The sequence below is a fragment of the Neolamprologus multifasciatus genome, chromosome 23 (genome assembly GCF_963576455.1).
Source record: "Neolamprologus multifasciatus chromosome 23, fNeoMul1.2, whole genome shotgun sequence".
NCBI lineage: Eukaryota > Metazoa > Chordata > Actinopteri > Cichliformes > Cichlidae > Neolamprologus > Neolamprologus multifasciatus.
Genome location: NC_140460.1, coordinates 37,443,439 through 37,461,992, shown reverse-complemented (window position 1 = coordinate 37,461,992; position 18,554 = coordinate 37,443,439). Strand labels below are relative to the sequence as shown.

The 18,554-nt window shown below is 39.8% G+C and overlaps 3 protein-coding genes and 1 long non-coding RNA gene across 10 annotated transcripts in view; 2 read left to right on the top strand and 2 right to left on the bottom strand.

The window, feature by feature from the left end:
• Positions 1 to 3,423, bottom strand: part of raph1b (Ras association (RalGDS/AF-6) and pleckstrin homology domains 1b) — a 41,802-nt gene extending 38,379 nt beyond the window's left edge. For 2 of the 6 annotated variants that reach the window (XM_085151836.1, XM_085151838.1), the window contains exon 1: positions 2,849 to 3,423. The gene's annotated coding sequence lies outside the window, so the exon portion shown is untranslated. The other 4 variants (XM_085151835.1, XM_085151833.1, XM_085151837.1 and 1 more) reach the window with 3 other exon arrangements.
• Positions 1 to 18,554, top strand: part of LOC146492111 (uncharacterized) — a 379,576-nt gene that overhangs the window by 106,572 nt on the left and 254,450 nt on the right. The gene's annotated exons all lie outside the window — the stretch shown is intronic.
• Positions 4,535 to 9,428, top strand: LOC146492122 (T-cell-specific surface glycoprotein CD28). The gene is made up of 4 exons (XM_085151897.1): positions 4,535 to 4,869; positions 5,678 to 5,983; positions 6,068 to 6,216; positions 7,097 to 9,428. Exons 1-4 carry the CDS (start codon positions 4,779 to 4,781, stop codon positions 7,205 to 7,207), a joined length of 657 nt encoding a protein of 218 aa, XP_085008023.1. The 5' UTR covers positions 4,535 to 4,778; the 3' UTR covers positions 7,208 to 9,428.
• Positions 8,237 to 18,520, bottom strand: fastkd2 (FAST kinase domains 2). 2 transcript variants are annotated; one of them, XM_085151878.1, is made up of 12 exons: positions 18,329 to 18,520; positions 17,458 to 18,107; positions 17,255 to 17,358; positions 17,047 to 17,155; positions 16,709 to 16,832; positions 15,233 to 15,372; positions 14,940 to 15,112; positions 14,502 to 14,659; positions 14,191 to 14,427; positions 10,655 to 10,751; positions 9,058 to 9,172; positions 8,237 to 8,665 (listed from the first exon to the last, which is right to left on the bottom strand). In XM_085151878.1, exons 2-12 carry the CDS (start codon positions 18,076 to 18,078, stop codon positions 8,540 to 8,542), a joined length of 2,004 nt encoding a protein of 667 aa, XP_085008004.1. In that variant the 5' UTR covers positions 18,079 to 18,107; positions 18,329 to 18,520; the 3' UTR covers positions 8,237 to 8,539. The 2 variants fall into 2 exon arrangements, with proteins under 2 accessions (XP_085008004.1, XP_085008003.1); XM_085151877.1 differs by having other exon boundaries at positions 17,458 to 18,520.

The following is an 18,554-nucleotide window of genomic DNA, read 5'->3' as shown; positions in this document are numbered from 1 at the left end:
GCCTGCAACAAGGAGGGGGGACACACCCAAGTGGAATGAGACCTACACACTTTCTCCTTCTGCGTATTCACTCAAATGCAACACACCCACAACAAGGCATCCTGCTGGGATCATTGGGCAAGTCTCCGATGCAGCTGGTGGCCTTTTCAAGTTTACTCTGGGCTGTCCAACCCGAGCAGTGGTGCCTCTTGCTGGCGTGGTTACATCGGGTTACAGTCTTCCCCTCCAGCTCTCCATCAGGGTCAGCTGAAAGATACGTTTGAAGTGGCATCCACCCCGCCCGACCCTCCATTACCCACTTACACCTGCGGCTGTAACACAACCTGGGTAAACTTACACCATCTTTGAGCTTTCGTGCAGGGAAGTTTCCTGCTCGGGGACACGGGTGGATTGATGGATGAGTCGCAGCTTGCACGACAGAGCCAGAAAAGTGCTGACAGACAGATGGACGAGCATGCAAGAGATGGTAACACACACATATACACGCCAAGAATAGCTTTCAAAACTTTCCCGTCTCTGGAGATCAATCCTCAAGCCTGAATTTTCTTTGACAACTGTTATTCCCATCTAATCAACTATATCCTGGGGAAATCAAGCAGAAAATAAAAAAGGCTGAAAAGCAGGTCCCCCCCCACCCCCCTTCATCTTTGGCAAAACAAGACAGCATGGACCAATAAGAAAACATGTTTTATGTTCTATATTTTTGTTGGAAGCTGATGGTTTTTCTAAAATATAACCTTCTCTCTCACTATGTCCTGTTTTTCTCCAAAAAGAAAGCTTGCACTACAGTTAAAGAAAAAAATGCTTTAAAACAAGGATAGTAGAATGACACAGTACCTTCAAACATGGTTTAAAATTTAATCCACAACTGGTGTTTTTTTTTTTGTTTTTATTTTTTTTATTACTGCTTTTTGGAAGCAGGTTTACCATCTCATAGTACAACATGAAAGTTTGCATTAATTTTCTCTTGACACAAGCCTTTGTACTAGAACACCTCCTTTTGTTTTTAGTTATGACTTTGACATGAATAATGACACTGAATTAAACAGGATGTGCATGTTTTTTGCTGCAGCTATATAAAAAAAAATGTGGCTGGCCACCCAAAACATCCAAAACAACAGAACAAATATCTTTTGGGCCTTCCATTTTACATAACCAGCTGATAATTAAGTTCTCCAGAAGCACATTCATAACAGGAAACAGAGCCTCAGTTGAAGTGCCCAAAGGAATATGCTGGGTTTTCCAGATGTGTTTTGAACATCATTCATTTCAGGACTGCTTTTGTGTCACTGACATGACAAGGGAGTGAAATTTGACTCTGGTCTGCTGCCAAAAATCCCCATCCTTAAAGGCATGTGCCTGACAGCGAGAAACCAGAAGTCCAGTAGTTATTTTCAACTCATTGACTGCACTGTAAGCAAACGGCCTGCATTGTTGCTGCACTGTCTCAATGCCCGGAATAATAGTACTTCCAGTCTAGTGCTTTGTGGATGCAAATCAGGCGTGCCTTAAGGACACAAACGGTCTATTATAAAGCCACTGTGGGGAATAAAGACTGTCGGGGGGCTGCTTTAGTGGCTCATTTTGGAAAAGAAAAATGCTGCTTGTTTTTGTTGTGTGTTCAGAAAAAAATGAAGGGAAAAAAGCTGTCCTCAATTGGCTTTGGTAATATAAATAACATGCTTTTTTTTTTAAAAAGAAAAAGGCATACGTCTGCCAGCCAGCCTCTGCCAATGACCTTTGAACCTTCCCGGTCAACGCCGGTTCATTATCTTTGCACTATTAGCATCTGGCTGCAAGCTAATTGTAAGAGTAAAAATTTAAAGCCATGCGTGCGAAAAGGCTTGTTATGAAGCTAAATTAGTGTAAGCACAACATGTGTCTGAGCTTTAACTTTTCCCACAGACTTCAACTAAGACTCCACGAACAGTGCTAGTTTTTTTCCCCTCACCCCCCACCAAGGTGTCCACTAGCTAAGGTGGATGCTAGCATAAAACTGGCGATAGCCACTGGTCAAACTGGCTGCATGTTTTATCCAATCTGCTGCCGGCGGCGTCACCCAACAAAGGGAATTAAAGCTGTTCCCATGAGCTGCAGTGGGGAGGCAGGCGACAATGGGCTGAAACCAGCAACAATAACACACCTCTCCCCCTCATTTTACCTGGTTTTAGGGATATAAACTATCGTATTTCATTAGGGAAAAAAATAAGATAAAAACATTAGCGCGACAATACCATCGGCCATTGTAGCCTCCTCCCCGCTAAACAGGGTGGAGACTAGCCACACATCTTTCTGTTCAGCTGAAGGCAGAGGATGAAAATGAGGCTGGAAATACCTGTAGACGTCCACGACAGAGGCGCAGGGTTCAGCTTTGGCAACAAAACATCACACCAGTAACGGGCTCGTGTTCAGCTGGCACTCCCATTTAAAAAAAAAATAAATGCGGCTCTTTTCCCAGTCGGCGCAAACGCCGCACACCCTTCCTCCCCAAGAAAAGCAGCGTTCAATGGCCGCATAAAGGGGGGGGCACACATACATCCCCCCTCCCATTCAAACAAACGCCCTACCACAACAAACACTTTAACAAACAGCTAACGACGCATTCACAAGTGAATGTCTTCTTTCCCAATATCTAGCGGTTCAGCTTTTAAAGAAGTGTGTCCGTTCCCTTTCCCCGAGGATACAGTCAAGGATGGGCTGGAAACATTAACTGACATTTAGGTTTTTTTATTCCCTACCATGGTTGACATTTTCTCTGTATAAGTTAATAAGTTAGAAGTGAAGGAAGGGGAGGGGGATATAATTTTAAAATGCCAGAGTAGTGAGGTGGGAAAAAAAATCCACTTACAGTGAAACAGGATTCACAAAGAGGCTCCTCTCCTCTCCTCTGGTCTGCGCTCCAATGGGAGTAAACGTCCACAGCGAGAGGGGAAACTCCTGATATGTGTATTTATCTATTTTTAAATAAAATCTATTTAAATTCTGCCCATTATCCTCATCTTTTTTCCCATGCGTTGACCTCGTCTACACGAACACACAGAATCCACTACTCTATCCCCTTTTTCCATTCTTCTCAGCCGGAGACACGCTGCGCGTCTCCGTCGTTTCCTGTCCAGCCCAGGATCCAGCGTTGCCTTCAGGATCTGCCGGGAATATTGTGGATTAGAGATGACGAAGAATGGCATAGCTAAAAGGCAGATGAAAGGAGAAACGATAAACTCCCCTGTTTGGGCAATAAGCATGGTTTTATGCTTAATTCTTCAATATAAAGTTATCATTTGCCCCTAAATTAAAAATAAAAAATAAAAATGACAGCCTATACAGGTTTGCTTTTCCAGGGTCGGTCACTAAAGTATTATTATTTACAGATTGTAAAGGCAACATCAGCATTCAAGAGCTATTAAATAATAATAATAATAATAATAATAATAATAATAATAATAATAATAATAATAATAATAATAAAATAATTACGCTTTTCAGTGCGTCTGAAGAGAAATTCAGGTGAAACATCTAAAAGTCTGAGGCGGCCACAATGCACCAATTTAATTGTACCCACCTAAAGCCGCCACGACCACCACCATCAGACATAGGGGGCATGTTCCAGATTAGGGGATTATTTTTATCCATATGGATGTATTAGATTCCCAATCCGTCCACCCTTCCAGCCTCTCAGTCATCTTTTGAGCTAAAATTCCTAATTCATGTGAATATTGTCCCATGTGAATGTGTCAGCAAACAAAATAAATAGTTACCATTGTGCCATTAACGCCTATTAATGCCTAGAAGCTATACTTATCTGCATATACAAAAAGAAAAGCAACTTAATAACCATTTCCCATAACCTGTTACGCTGGAAGAAGATTGGGGTCGGATTTAAATGTTATGTGGCCATCTAGTGGACAAGAGAATACATTGCACCTAAATTACAGCTTCTGTGGATGTGCGGCTTTTTAAAAATTTTAATCTCAGATTTTGGTAATCCCTCTTGGGAAACAGTTACAATGTACTGACAAGAAACCTGTATGGCACAGCACATTCACACGTTTTTTTCCCTCCTTAAAACAGTAACTGTGTCACTGACTGTGCCATACACCGACTGTGACTCATACAGTGTACAGACTTCTCCTAAGTGCCTTTTTCTCTGCCAGTCAGCCTTTCCTGTAATCACACTTTGGCTCTCACACGAACCACTTCACTACCTGCCAGTGCATTTTAATTTAAAAAAAAAAATCCTGTTCAGTAAATTTTCTCAGGTGAAACAAGGTCATCGCACTATTGAACGCTCCACCTTCACAAGAGGAGCAGCACAAGTCTTATTACCCTACTACAGATCAGATGTTAATGTTAACACCCGTTCCATGTTATTGTTTAAAACACAAAACCTGAGTTTAGCTCGCTCTACACGACCAACAAAACTAAAGTTAAACACGCTGATGGCATAAAAGGTTACAAACTCTGGGAAACAGCAGAAACTTCAGTGGAGGAGGCGTTTTTTTTTCTTCTTTTTTTTTGCCACAGGATGTTTTCTGTCAAGAGAGGGTGTGTTTGTGAGCCTCCGTCACTGCTGCACTGTGTGGGAGTGTTTTTAGTCAGAAGCAGAGAGGATAGAAGGCATTGCAGTCAAAAGAACACGTGCGTGATGTTATCGGAGTAACGGATCAGATTTTTTTTTTTCGTGCAGGTTCGCTTGGAGGAGCTCGGAGGTTTTAGGTGATGAGGGGAAGCCTTGGGGGCATCATTCTACTGGAGGCAAATTCCCGCCCTTGCTGCAGAAAATGAGGATTTCATGGATGTTCATGTGCCTTCTGGTTTGCAAGTCATCGCATGGTACTCAGGATCAAAGTGACTCCAAGTGTGATTGGAGCAGTAAGTGGACTTTATTATGATTACACCATGAGCATTATTATTAATTATTGCAAGTTGATCTGTGCACACGTAGGGTCAACAAAACTTCTTGTTTTCATTTGTAAACACTGAGGTTCAAACTCTAATGAGTACTGCAGTAGTACTTGAGTATTTAATGCCTTTAGATTGCTGAACTACATCAGTTGTGTAAGTACGTATCCTGGCTTGAGATTTCAGCAGCTCTCGAGTTTGTTTTGTTTTGTGGTTAAGACACATAAAACACATAGGGGTTAAATTTTAAAACAACACACATTTATCCGTGTGGCGCCCGAGATCGTCCTCAAATCGACAAATGCCGTAGTTCAGGAAGCGTGTGTTTCAACATATATCCATGCAACAGATACGTCACCAAAACTGCATGTGGTTCATGTGTTACAGTGCTAAGTGTGCGTCTGACTCAAGTCTGCCATTTGTATCACACATCTTGTTTTTTATGTGAAATGTGAGTTTGGCCGAAAGAGGTAAATGTGCTGATATCAAACAAATTCCATGCGGGGGAGGAGCTGCTCTGAAATGACTGGTTTCAAAGCCTGAATTTCAGTAAGGGGAATTAAATGCAAATGTCTGAATCTTTGCAGGAGCTCTGGCTCTATGAAGCCGTTTCCTCTGCCAAGCGTTTGGTGCTGGTTACTGGCGGTACTTTTCCGAGCCTTAGATCAAGTTAACTTTTGGAAAAAAAAGCAAACAAATGATTTTTTTTTAAAAAGTATAACATGCCACGTGTAACAGGTATTTATGATCACACAAATTCTCACAATTCTCTCTCCAGGATTGACGCTTCATGACTCTGCAAATGACAACGTGACTGTAACGTGCCCGTTGATACTGCCCGAGGATGCAGAAATTTCGTTTTACCTTCTGAAAGATAAAGACATAATTTACGACCATACGTGCAAACATCAAGGGAATTGCACTGGGATGAAGTGGGATGCTGTGGAACTGCACACAAATGGATCACATTGGTTTTTCACAGTCAAATTAGGACACAATATCAGAGGACTGTACAGATGCAACATCATAAAGACGTACCCTCCTCCTCTTACGAAAGAAGATGGCAATCCTGTGCTTGTAATAGGTAAAAGAGTCCTAAAGAAGGTTTTAAACAGTCTGTAATTCACAGTGCAGTACACTAAACACTTCCTGAATATGCTTCTTGCAGAATTCCCTCACCAGTGCCCGACACCCCCACTCAATCCCACAGGAGTCGCACCAAACACATGCCAAGAATTTCCATGGATTTGGATAATGGCAATTGCAGTTGTCAGTATCTACGGTGTAACAGTCACCATCATTGCACTGTTTAACTGGGTAAGATATCCTTGATCCACAAGGAAGAGAAAAAATAGAGCTCAAAACAGTCGTTTGTAGCAAAATATCTTAATTTTTACTGAAGCCTGGCCAATACTGCAAGTTTATGAGTGAAAATGTACTTTCTTTACATGTAATTACACACAACAGCAACGCCAAAACAAGGACACATTGAGGTTTACTAGTCTGCTACGCACAAACACTGACGACCCATTTGAATCTGCTCCGATGCTACATGTGCTGCAGGTGTTTCACTGGATGAACTGTCATGTAACACTATTTCTGAATGACTATTTCATAAGTGTTTGTTTTAAAGAGACAAAAACAAGTAGATTTTTTTGTGTCAGAGAAAAAAAAATACATTGATTTTGATGTATCTGCAACGGCAGATCCATGTGTGTTATATTCACCTAACACACAAAAGACTGGGAGGAGAAACAAATCCCTCGGTATTTGGGTCAGGAAAGATATCAGTCATAAAATTCTGCCAAATCAAATACGCAGAGCTTTTCACTGTGGCAACGCCTTGTTAGGGCCGATACGGTGTGCTAACCTTGGCATATTTACTTAATGTTCAACATTTATCGTCTTTTATCAACTGCAAGAGAAACATTTTGTTGTGTTTTTGTTAGTTCTACACATTTCTATCCAGCCAATAGACAAATCCTAAGCCTTTTGTACATTTTAGAATTGACTATTTTTTGTCAGATTTTAGGAAAAAAGGCACAACCCTCCCCCCCCTGCATAGTCTGAAGAAGATTTATTTTTGTTTTTCGTTTAAAACGTTCAAATTGAAGGTGTTCTCCATTAACATGGTATGACATTCGTTTCCCTTTCCGTCTCTGAGACAGTTGCTCATCTCTCTTTCCATCTCTTGCAGCTCAAGTTGAAGAACACAGAAAACCAGAGTGACTACATGAACACAAAACCCAGAGCGCCCAGGGACCGCAAGAAGAAAAAAGGTCTTCAGAATATACAAAGACACTTCTAATGACTTCATCGGATCATTTTGCACAGCTTTAGTTTAGACCTAAACAATCAGGCTGTCCTCGCTGTAGCTTATTTTTGTCAAACACATAATTGTGAGGTTTGTTTTTTGTGTTTTCATATTTCATTGTCAACACTGTAGTAAATCTGTACCTACACAGCAAAAGTAGCATTTTTCTTTAAAGCAATGGCTGTATTAAAACTAAAAAAACAACAACACACACACCCTGGGTTTCTGGTTTTGCTCACTTCCTGTTTCAGTTACTAAGTCTGCCTGTCTCGCTTTTTCTCACACACATACATGTAATTGGGAACCCCTATCTTTGTGGTCGAAACAGAAGGTGGTGTCTGATTGAGGGGACTTAACCACATTTGAAGCGTAGATCAATGTGCTATAGTATGGACGCTCAATCTGTTAAAGAGAAATCACAAAACCGCAGCATCAAGAATCTAAATGTCATGCGAGCTGTTATTAAAGTGTTTGACTTCTCTTTCACTTCAGCGAGCTCTTACTTTTACATCTCTCTCAAAGAGCTGATATCGCCAGGGCTGATGAAAGCCAGATACTTGAAACAATAACAACGTGCACAATTTCCTGCCTTCCTCGCTCTTAGTTTTTCCTTTCTTTTTTTTTTTTAACCCGTCGTGCACTCTGCAGATGTAGCAGCTTCAAAGGGACGCCACCTTTACCTTGCTCACCTTGCACTTTCTGTGCAGTCACTGCAGGCGCTCGCACCGGGTTTCACTGGTTTTATTCAGTAGCAGGGCTTACTCAACAGCTACCGCAAGCATGAGCGAGATAGACATAGTTTCTGTTAGGCCTTGAAACAATTTTTAGGGCTTTAAGCAATGATTAAAAACGAATGCTGACTATAAAAGTTTTTTTTTACCTCCCACACACTCAATTCTCCTATGAAGAAGGGCACCCTTTAAAAAAAAAAAAAAACTGGAGGCGTAAGCACAGAAAAGTTCAGATTTTCAGTAAAAACTTATCTGAAATCAGCAAAGTTACTTTCATGAACAAGAGAATCACTTTTAACTCTTTTCAGCATCTTTTTAATTAAAAAAAATACAAAATGATGTCCTACTATGTGCGCACAGATGAAACAATCTACTAATAGAAACAAAAGAGTTTTACTCTTAATTTTGAACGGCCGTTCAAAGTGTGTATTTGCTCTTCACGTGTCCCTCATCTTTCTTTAGCTAAATGCATCCAAAGCTAAACAGTCATTTTAAAAACTTTCATATATTTTCTCCTTCTTAAATACTACCACAAAACCTGTCTGTCATCATGATGATTAGCCTCTTTCCTTCCATTTAACGCTGACATCTGGCTCTAAGATCGCAGGTGCTCCTTTTCATCAGGCTGTGTTTCGGGTCTGTGGTGTTGTGGAAAAATCCGTTCCCTGAGGAAATCTATCCTCGCTTCCTCGGATACAGACTGCAGGTCCTGCTCCGTTACCTGGAAAATAGGATTAGGATCATGTAAATCATCCACTCTGATACTTCTTCCATTACTTGCACTACAATCGAGAGAGAATAACCTACCATTAAAATCTACAGGGTGCAAATCTGAAGACATAATATTTGAGTTTCTCTTCTTAATTTTAGTAGTTTAAACATATGATACAAGTATAGGAAATAAGAGACCTGAATTCTAATAAACAGGTAATGCAGTGCAGCCATACATTAGCAATGTTCTGCTTTTTAAACCAAATCTAACGGATACATTAGATTTGGATATGTAAACACAGGCATTAGTCATGAGCTGCAAAAAGGTTTAGAAGTGAAATAAGCAGAGATTGTGCAAAAATGTGAGTGCGACATTATTTTCTGAAGGTGCCAAAGTCTCACCAGGACAGAGTTATATCCCAGGATCTTCAGATGGCGAATCTTCACAGCCAGCGGACCACGGGGATTGGACGTGCCGTAACAAAAACCAGATTGCGGTGCATACATTACTGCAATTCTGGGAAATAAAGAGAATGATTTGTCAGCTTTATCAAAAAGAAAAAAAAGGTCAAAATTTGAATAAAATCACTGGGAGACAAAAATCTGAAAACTGACAGATGGAGAACATTGTGGGTTTATTGTCACGGATGAAAATCAATGTGTTCTTTCTGACTTTATCTGCTTTACTCAGCATGAATCTGATATTAGGATTTTACTTTTCATTGATGTTGACATCAATTCTTTCTTTTAATTACTTTACTGACTCAATAAACCATCTGTAAAGTCCAGACAAAAAAATTTCAACGAAGCAGAATTTAAAAGAGCTGATTCAGTTTTAATCAATAGTTTGACTCAGTTCCAATAAATGAACGCGCCTGTGCTGTATGGAAATAAATAACAGATGGATAGTTCTGATTACGCTCTGATACTTTCAGTAACATCGATTATGTCAGCAGAAACAGATAACACATAACCTTTACATTGTACCAAAAAACCTGTATGCATTTCTTAGACTTCTACCTGTAAAACCCCCTCATTATATACATTTTTATGTTTATTTCTATTTATTTATTTATGTCTGTCTTTTGACACATTTATTTTTAGCTGTGCTGTTTTACTGGAAGTAGGTTTTGGCTGCAGCAACACAACGGAAAAAAGATGATAAAAAACTTATTCTACACATTATTTTACTATAATATGAAGAATATAAAGTATAGCTCAGGAACCCCCCCCCCCTTTAGGGCTAAACATAAATAGACATTAAAACCTGCATCACCATAAAGAAAGTGGAGATTTAAAAAAAAAAAAAAAGAAGTTCAGATGGGCATAAAAATGTCAAAAACACAAAAAATGTCAATGCAAAGTTAAACTTCAAGTTTCAAACTTCAAGTTTTAATAAAAATATTAATATTAATCTACATGTATCCTAAATGATTGAACACATGCAGTTTTAGGAAAGTCTGTAGTCCATGTAAAAAAAGGTTGAATACAGTAGTTGCACACATTTTTCCAACAACGTGTCCAATTTAAGAAGGTGAAGATTTCCACAACACATATTTTTCAGTTTCAGCTGCTTATTTCAAAGAAGTGCCTGAAAGCCAAGAATGGAAATATGTTTAAAAGAGGCGGTAAAGTATCGCCTGTAATACATAACGGTGTTCAAAGAGAGAAAACAAAGCATGCACTCCTGCTTGATGTATTTGCTTTCAAAGACTGCTTTTGCGTGCCTGAATGAGGTCTTTACATGCTTGTCTTAGTTTGAAAACGAGATTCATGGTGCTTTGCTGCAAGCTCAGTCAGATATTACCAATCACGCAATATAGTTACGTCAGTGCCCGACACTGGAGGAACAGAAAAGTCCCAACATCCTCTTCACCTGCCTTCATTTCAAAAAATGTTGCATAAGCACAATTAAATCAAGAACAATATGAGGAACTTAAACACGACTTTACGTGCGTTCGAGACATGCATGCAGTGATGCTGTCAGCAGCAAGCTTACCGCTCACTGCTCTCTGCTGGAGAACACCCTTCCCCTCCACTGATGCGTGCTTCACACACAGAGGTTTGGTTTGGCGTAGGTTTGGTTACAGCAGCGTCTGGGAGACAGCAGACACAGACGTTTGGTGGCATCACAGTTTCAAAAGCAGGTTAAACCGAGAATATAGAGAAGCTGGTTGTGACAAAAAAGTCAGTCATCATGTCTGATGGAAAAAAAACCCAACATGTCAGATACGGAAATTTTCAAATTGAATAGTTTTCTTATTTTTGTTTTTTACATTTAAGAGATTTTTTGTGAATTCTGCCACATATTTACAAAGCCTGGGACAGAACTTTGTTTCTCGCGGTTTTGCTTCAACCACTTCTTTGATGACAACCTGCAAGAATTTGGGCCCCGAGGAGACAACATACTGTTGTTTTTAAGAGCCAGTGTTTTTCTCAGTCTTGCTTAATTTCCATCTGCTCAAAGGTTTGGATCCTTTTTCTGTCAAATTTTACTCCAGTTCTTGTGTTTCACTGGCTTCCACTTACACACAGAAGTTAATTTAAGGCCTTCTGTTCGTCTATAAATGTCTCATTTATGAAATGAAAGCCTACCGAGGCTCTTAGATCAGCAGGAAATGCTTAGCTGGTGGTGCCCTGACATCAAACTTGATATGATCTAATGGGTTTTTGCCATTATGCTGCCATCTACTGAAATTAGCTCCCATTTAAACTCAAGGTTTTATGACTTTTCTCGTTTCTTTCTTTCTTTTACTCTGTAAAATCTGATCTAAAGTGACAGCAGTAATGCCTCAAGACGAAATGTCTCCTAACCTTGTTGCATTTTCAAGTTGCAATTCTTTTATGTATGATCGCTCTCATTCTGAACATTTAGCTTTTTAAGAAACCATCATGGCTCAACATAACAATGAAAGATGGAAAAAACACAACAGAAATAGAAATAAAAACAACAGAAGTTACAAATAAATAAGAAAAAAAGAACAGAGGTTGAACAAAACAAAATTAGAAAAAAACAACAACAATGAAAGTTGAATAAAAAACAGAACAGAAGTTAGACAAAACAATTAAAAAAGTTGACTGAAGTAAAAAAGAAAACAGTAAAAGACTAATAAAACACAGCATAAGCAAAAAACACAACAGAAATTGAAAAGACATGGGTCAGGTCAAAATTAGTCTTAAAACAAAACTCTATTCTCTGATAAGATGTTAACATAGTTCATGGCTGAGCTCTGCGGTGGCCCTGAGAGGTCAAATATCCTTTAACCAAAACCTGAAAAACAATGTTGAACAAAACACAATGGAAACAGAAAAAAACAAAAGTTCAATAACACATAACAGAAACAAAAACAAGAGAAGTTAAAAAACACACACACACACACACAACGGAAAGTGACAAGAGTACCCCCACCTCCCCCCTAAAAGATAACAACAAAAAACAAAAACAATGGATTTTGAATAAAACACAGTAGAAAAAAAAATGTAGAAAAAAAAGTCAAACAAAAGTTGAATAAAACAGATTGGAAATAAGAAAACACTACAGAAATAGAAAAACAAACAACAGAATTAAGAAAAAAAAATAACAAGTCAAATACAAATGGGAAAAAACTACATAAAGAAGACAAAACGAGCAAATTTGAAAAATTGAGAATGTCAATTAGAAAAACACAAGAGAAGTAGCAAAAAAATATAACTGAAGTTGACAAAAACAATGAAAATAGAGGGAAAAACCCACAATTGAATTGTGGAAAGAAAATCCTAACATAAGTAGAAAAATACAATGAAAGTTGAATAAAACAGAATAGAAATAAGAAAAACAGAACAGAATTTAATGGAAGTAGAAAAACAAAACAATAAAAGCTTAATGAAACAGCAAAAGTATAAAAGGCACAACAGAAATAGAAAAAAACAACACTATGGCAAAAAAAAACAAAAAAACAACAGAAGTTGAATAAAACACAATGGAATTAAAAAAAAAAAAAATCAAACGAAAGTTGAATAAAATGAAGGAATTGGGGGGGGGGGAGAGACAAAAGAAATATAAAAAACCCCAACAACAGTTGAATGAAATGGAAGTAAGAAAGACAGAATAGAAATTGAATAAAACCACAAATAGAAAAAGCAATATAAGCTAAATACAATACAATGAAGTAGAAAAAAACACAATGGAAATTAAACAAAATGCAAGGGAAATGGAAATAGAAATAAAAACAGCAAGTTGAACAGAACACAACAGTAACAGGATAAACACAATATAGATAGAATAAAAACAAACAGGTTGAAAAGAACACAATGGAAGTCTGAAGAATAGAATGAAAGTTAAAAAAAATAACAAATAGGAAAAAAGCAAGAGAACTTGAATAAAAAAAAAACAATGAAAATAGCAAAAATGAAAGTTGAATAAAACTAACAGAGGTTGAATAAGACCCCACATGAGCAGAAAGAACAGAACTAAAGTTAAAAAGACACAATGGAAATATTGAAAAACAATAATGGAAGTTGAATAAAACCCAGTTGAAATGGAAAAAACTACAGAAACAAGGAAAAAAGCAAAAACAAAAAACAATGAAACTTGAAAAAAGCACAACAGAAATGGACTGAACAGGAGAATGTTCAGGACAACAGCTCTAACAGCATCGTCCTTGGCTGAGCTGCAAATTTCTTCTGGCTGGCGCATGAAGACGTTTCTATGTAAAGTGCTCACAATAAGCTCTGTAGAATCATTTGCATTATTGGGTCATTTTGTCTGGAAAGACACATTGTTGCTTTAATTCAGAATCTAAATTTAAATGGGAACCAATTTATGTAGTGAACAGCAAACTGGGTACACTGGGCCTTCTTTTTTTATAATGGCACTTTGAGCCCATCAGTTCCATTATATTCAAGAAAAAACTGATTTTTCTAAAGATGATATCTCCAAAAGTGACCATTTCATACAAAAACACTTTTGAAAAATTGTGTCAAACACAAGGCAGAGAGGCCGGAAATGCCCTCTGCCTTGAATTCACAAAAACACATTTATTTATTACAACTCAAGCCCGATTTTCTTTACAGCAGTACTCTTTTTATTGTGTAAAACAGCTGACACGTATATTTGAAATTGCACTTCTTCTTTAGGGATTAAACGTAGTTACACTTCATTCAAACAACAAAAAGGGGCGTTTCACTGGTCTGGACTACTTAGGATCAAAGTGGGCTGCAAGTGGTAAAATGAGTTTCACATTCCGCTCTAGAAAGATTAAACTGTATAGAAGAAAAATAAGCAAGTCTGCATTTAGATTAAACTGCCACTTTAGACTTACCTGTAATTTTTTTGTTTGTTTGTTTTATTTTTTTGCACCATCAAATTTCCATTTGCCTTTTTGGCAACATTTTAATACAGTATGTCAAATACTTTGAGTTTCCTTTATGGATACAATATGTTATAATGATAAAACTGCCTTCACTTGAAAAGCTTTTCTATAGCAAGACAGTTCAAGTATCCAGTATGCTGCTGAAATGTTCATTTTTTAAATTCTTTTCTCAAATTTTTCTTACCTATGAAGTACAAATTCTCCACCATCACCCCCTCCTGTAGCATCATATGCACCTGATCCTCCAGCAGACTCTGCAAGTCCAGCAAGAGCCTCGGGTTGACCAATGGAGTGCTGGGGGTGGGGTCTCCCAGGACTGATGCAGGAACAGTTAGGGGCTGAGGAAGAGGAGGACGGTCAACACGCAGGCACACGTCCACCGTCTGAAACATTCTCTCCTGGCTCTTTGGAAACTTCGAACCTGAGGAGAAAAGGAGCAGGTGAAGGCCACAAACCCAGGTGTAAGACAAGAGCAGTCAAAGTGAACTGTTTTACCTGCAAGCTTTTCCAGCACACTGCTCTGCAGAAGCTGCTCCAGTGGTGCGTACGGGAAGTGGCCCAACAGACAGAGGCAGTAAACGGCCTTCAACAACTCAAACGCAGATATTTTGGGCAAATAGGAGATCAGGACTCGGCTCAGACTATCGAGAAACCTGCAGCAGCAAGAAACCCAACAAAGACAAGCAACAGTAATTCAGTCACAGACGAGGAAGATGCGTTTATTTTACAGTTCAAAAACCAGCAAACTAACAGCTGTGCCTGTTTTCAACTGTGATCAGCCTATTAGCGTTCTACTTCTGCTGCTGTCTGTGTTCGCTGATCGGCCTCGGTGTTGACAGACGTGGGATAAGCATGCACACTGTTCTCCCTGAACCTCTACTCCATGTCTACAGCCACAGGGACACATTTGGATGAGACAAATGGTTTACGTACTGTTGTCTTCTGTCCTGCAGATCGTAGCTCAGAGAGGAGTACACCTTGAGGACACAGAGCAGGTCTTTAAGTGTTAGGACGTCAGGGTTGGCGATCACTTTGTCAGCATAAGCATCCATCAGAGCAGCAGGGCAGAAGACGAGGTTCTCGAACACAGACAGAAAGAGAAGCAGCTAAAGAGAAAGAAAGAAGTGGAGCAGTAATAAATGTCATGTGTGATGTTTTTAGTTCCTCCTCCTGAAACCTCGTATTTACTATTTGGACAAGAAGGCAGGTCAGAAGATAGTTGTCACCTGTTTGTTGGTCCAAATGTTCAGTGAGGAAGCGACATAGTCCGAAATGCTGGTGAGCAGATGAACGTCTCTGTAGCGGAGCTCCCTACAGGACTGCAGCAATTTAAATATTCTGTTGAAGGGGATACCATGGATGTTCTCTAACACAGAAGTCGGGAGTAGGAAAAGGAAAATCGTTAAATTAAATTTAAGGCGCTTTTTTAATTAATCCACAATAAATATAATTCTTGTAATTTCTACAATCATCACCTATTTACCGGCTATTTCTGGTTCTTAGCAGGTTCAAATGAAGACTGATTTGACATCACTGTTAATGAAAGTGAAGGTATATATTTGTCTATTTAAACATATTGACTTCAAGAATTTGCCCATGTATCGGAAGTACTCGTGTTAAATGACAACACAGTGTCGAAAATCTGAAGCGCCTCACAGTGTACGCTGTGTTTTGTTTAATAAGCATTTCCAAACACTGACTTTAATGGCCGAGAGTAGAAATTTATCTTATGATGTTTCTTTAAACCAGCAGGTTGGTTTATCCATCATCGTCGTCTTCTGTATTGTAAAGTTGGTCCAGGCACTGGTGCAGGTTTCTTTCTCTCATATTTAAGCATTTTATTTTGAAATGACCTACAGCAGTGTATCTTATTGTAGATCACAGCTCTTCTTCTCTCACATCACCTCCTTTTATAGTCCACCACAGCAGATAACCTGCCTCCGTCTCACTCTATCCCTACCATCCTCCTGTGTCACAACAACCCTCTGCGTGTCCTCCTTCACTGCATACATGTATCTTACCAATGGTCTCCTGTCTGGCAGCTCCATCATCAGCATCCTTTGTTTCTCCTCTGCACATGCCCAGATCATCTCAGTCTTGTCTATCTAGCTTTGTCTCCAAACTGCTCAGCCTGAGCTGTCCCTCTGATGTGCTCATTACTAACCCTGTCCATTCTGATCACTCCAAATGAAGATATTAACATTTTCAGGTCAGCTGTCTCTTTTTGTCAGAGACACATCATAGCAGGTCTCACTGCTGTCTCATAAATCTTCCTTTTCAACCATTGCTGCTTTCTGACCACAAGTATTTAAACTCATCTATCTTCACTACCTCAGCTCCTTGCATTTTCACCTTTCCACCTGCCTCAGTCTCACTCAAACATGTATGAAAATTTGATTACAGGTAAATAAAGATTAAAACCTAAGTTGAATAAAGACGACCTGTATTCACTTATCTGCCTGCTTTCCTAGGCGGTCAAATCTATTCTTTATCCTTCGTTCAGTTTTTCTTGTCCACCTTCTGTAGGCCAGTCGCCCTGTTTCCTGTGCTTTAATTGTTTGTCCTCTTCTGTCACTTCACCTTTCAGGCTCTCACTAATGTAACCTACACCCCATCTGCTTCATTCCCACCACCAACAACATCTAGACGCTGGGGCAGGGTGACACCGTCTGGACATTATTTTCTTGTGGAGAAGGATTTACCCGTGATTTTTTTACTGCAGACATCCAGCAGTGGCTTAGAGAAGAAGCCCATTGTGGCCATAGTGGAAATCATGTATTGGGCGTTGGGCAGGCTGAAGTGGTCTGTCATAGATAAGGCCTTTTTCTGGAGGAAGCACAGACACGGAAAAGATTCAGCAACAGCAGTTTACATTAACTACTTTTGAACGATTGTCTGTTAATTCAGCCGTGCATTACACAGGTAAGCAAATATCATGTAAAAAGCACAGCTGAGGGCAGCTGCACACAAGGGCTCAGTCATAAATGTGGAGAATATTTAAAAACAGCGAGACAGAATGCCAAATGAGATCAAAACTGACCTCTAGTTTCCATTTGAGGTCCTTTGGGGCATCTTTTCCCAGCAGACGCATCATGGTCTGGAGAGCCATTACATTCTTTATGCCTGGAAGACGGGCCTCCACCACCAGCCTAAGACGCACAAAAAATTAAAAATCAACGTAACACGTGACTTTATGATACAAGGCATCTTTGAGGCTAGACTATTTTTTTCTTCCCATGATCTCATACCTCATGCCGTCCTTGAGCGCACGAACATTGGCTCCATCCTCCATTTGCTCCAGGCTGGAGGCCAAGATGGACAGACTTTTCTCATCAAAGTCATTCAGTTTCTCCTGTTGGTGAACAAGAAGACACATTTGAGTGCACAGAAAAAAAACAAAAACATCACCAAGATGAAGAATAATTTGTGCACGTGGTCGTGGACCGTCTACCTGGCAGGTTCGGAGAAAAGTCTGGACCACTCGGCTACGTTGGGGAACGCCCAGGTTGACCATACTCAGGAGAGAGTAAGTCACGTCCTCATCGTGAATGTGCACCACAATCTTCATGGCCCTCTGCAGCAGCTGGTCAAAAGCGGGATGCTCAAACATCAGCTGCAGCTCGTAGCGTCGCTGCTCATCTGTCATCTTCTTAGTGGTGGCCCACATGTGGTTCAGGCAGTGGCTGACCTGTCGGGCAGTGGGCGAGTACTTGCCGGTGAGGTCTAACACGTCTGACGGGGAGCCGCAGCTCTCCAGGAGCTCCAAGAAAGGAGACTTCCTCTGTCTCTCAGCTGATGCTGTGTCAGCAGGTTGAGAGGGAAGACGCTCCCCATCTTCCAGATCATCTCCATGATTGGCTCCCTGTGAATAGAACCTCACTGAACTGACAGGACTCCTAGAAAGCCACGTCTGACTCTGTCTTGGGCTCCAAATGTGGAAGAACGGTTTATCTGAAGAACACGAGTCCTTGATTGGCGCAGACAACAGGAAGTTCCGCAGTTGCCAAAGAGACCCGCGGCTGCAAAAGCGCAGTCCTCGTCTCATGACCTCCTCTGTCACCCATACAGACATGGTTCTTTAATAACACAGAGTGCTAGCAACTATTTATATAAATAAACAGAGACAGAGCCAAATAAATTAGAAATAATACCACTGCTCTTACAAATTAAATGGCTTGACACTTTACATTCATAGCCACAAATGCTCTTAATCTATGCGTGGCTACCAATGTTGCTTAATTACAAAGTCAACAAGGTCAATAAACTGCCTCCTTCAAGTTATGAAAACATTGACTAGCTGCTTTTAGCTAAGTGATGCTAACCTTAGACGCATACAAACACGTATACCGAAGCGACGCATTGTAGTTTCCAGACCGTGAAAAATCGGAGAGAAACGTAGTTCAGCAAAGAGATAAACAGCTACATGACACCACAGAGTTCATGAGTGGTAGGCCAGTCCATTGAAGTTTTCTCACACATGCTAGTAGGCGCCGTGTGCACCGCCATAATTCGTCCGCCCCCCGTCAACATGTACTGTCAAGTCAGTAG

Bases quoted from the DNA above. Each gene is read 5' to 3' on its own strand.
- LOC146492122 (XM_085151897.1), top strand. From the start codon at position 4,779: ATGAGGATTTCATGGATGTTCATGTGCCTTCTGGTTTGCAAGTCATCG. The intron at 4,870-5,677 runs GTAAGTGGACTT...TTCTCTCTCCAG, and splicing joins CTCCAAGTGTGATTGGAGCA to GATTGACGCTTCATGACTCT. The intron at 5,984-6,067 runs GTAAAAGAGTCC...TGCTTCTTGCAG, and splicing joins CAATCCTGTGCTTGTAATAG to AATTCCCTCACCAGTGCCCG.
- fastkd2 (XM_085151877.1), bottom strand. From the start codon at position 18,078: ATGTCTGTATGGGTGACAGAGGAGGTCATGAGACGAGGACTGCGCTTT. The intron at 17,156-17,254 runs GTATGAGATCAT...TGTGCGTCTTAG, and splicing joins GCGCTCAAGGACGGCATGAG to GCTGGTGGTGGAGGCCCGTC. The intron at 15,373-16,708 runs GTAAATCCTTCT...CTTCTGTGTTAG, and splicing joins CTGCAGTAAAAAAATCACGG to AGAACATCCATGGTATCCCC.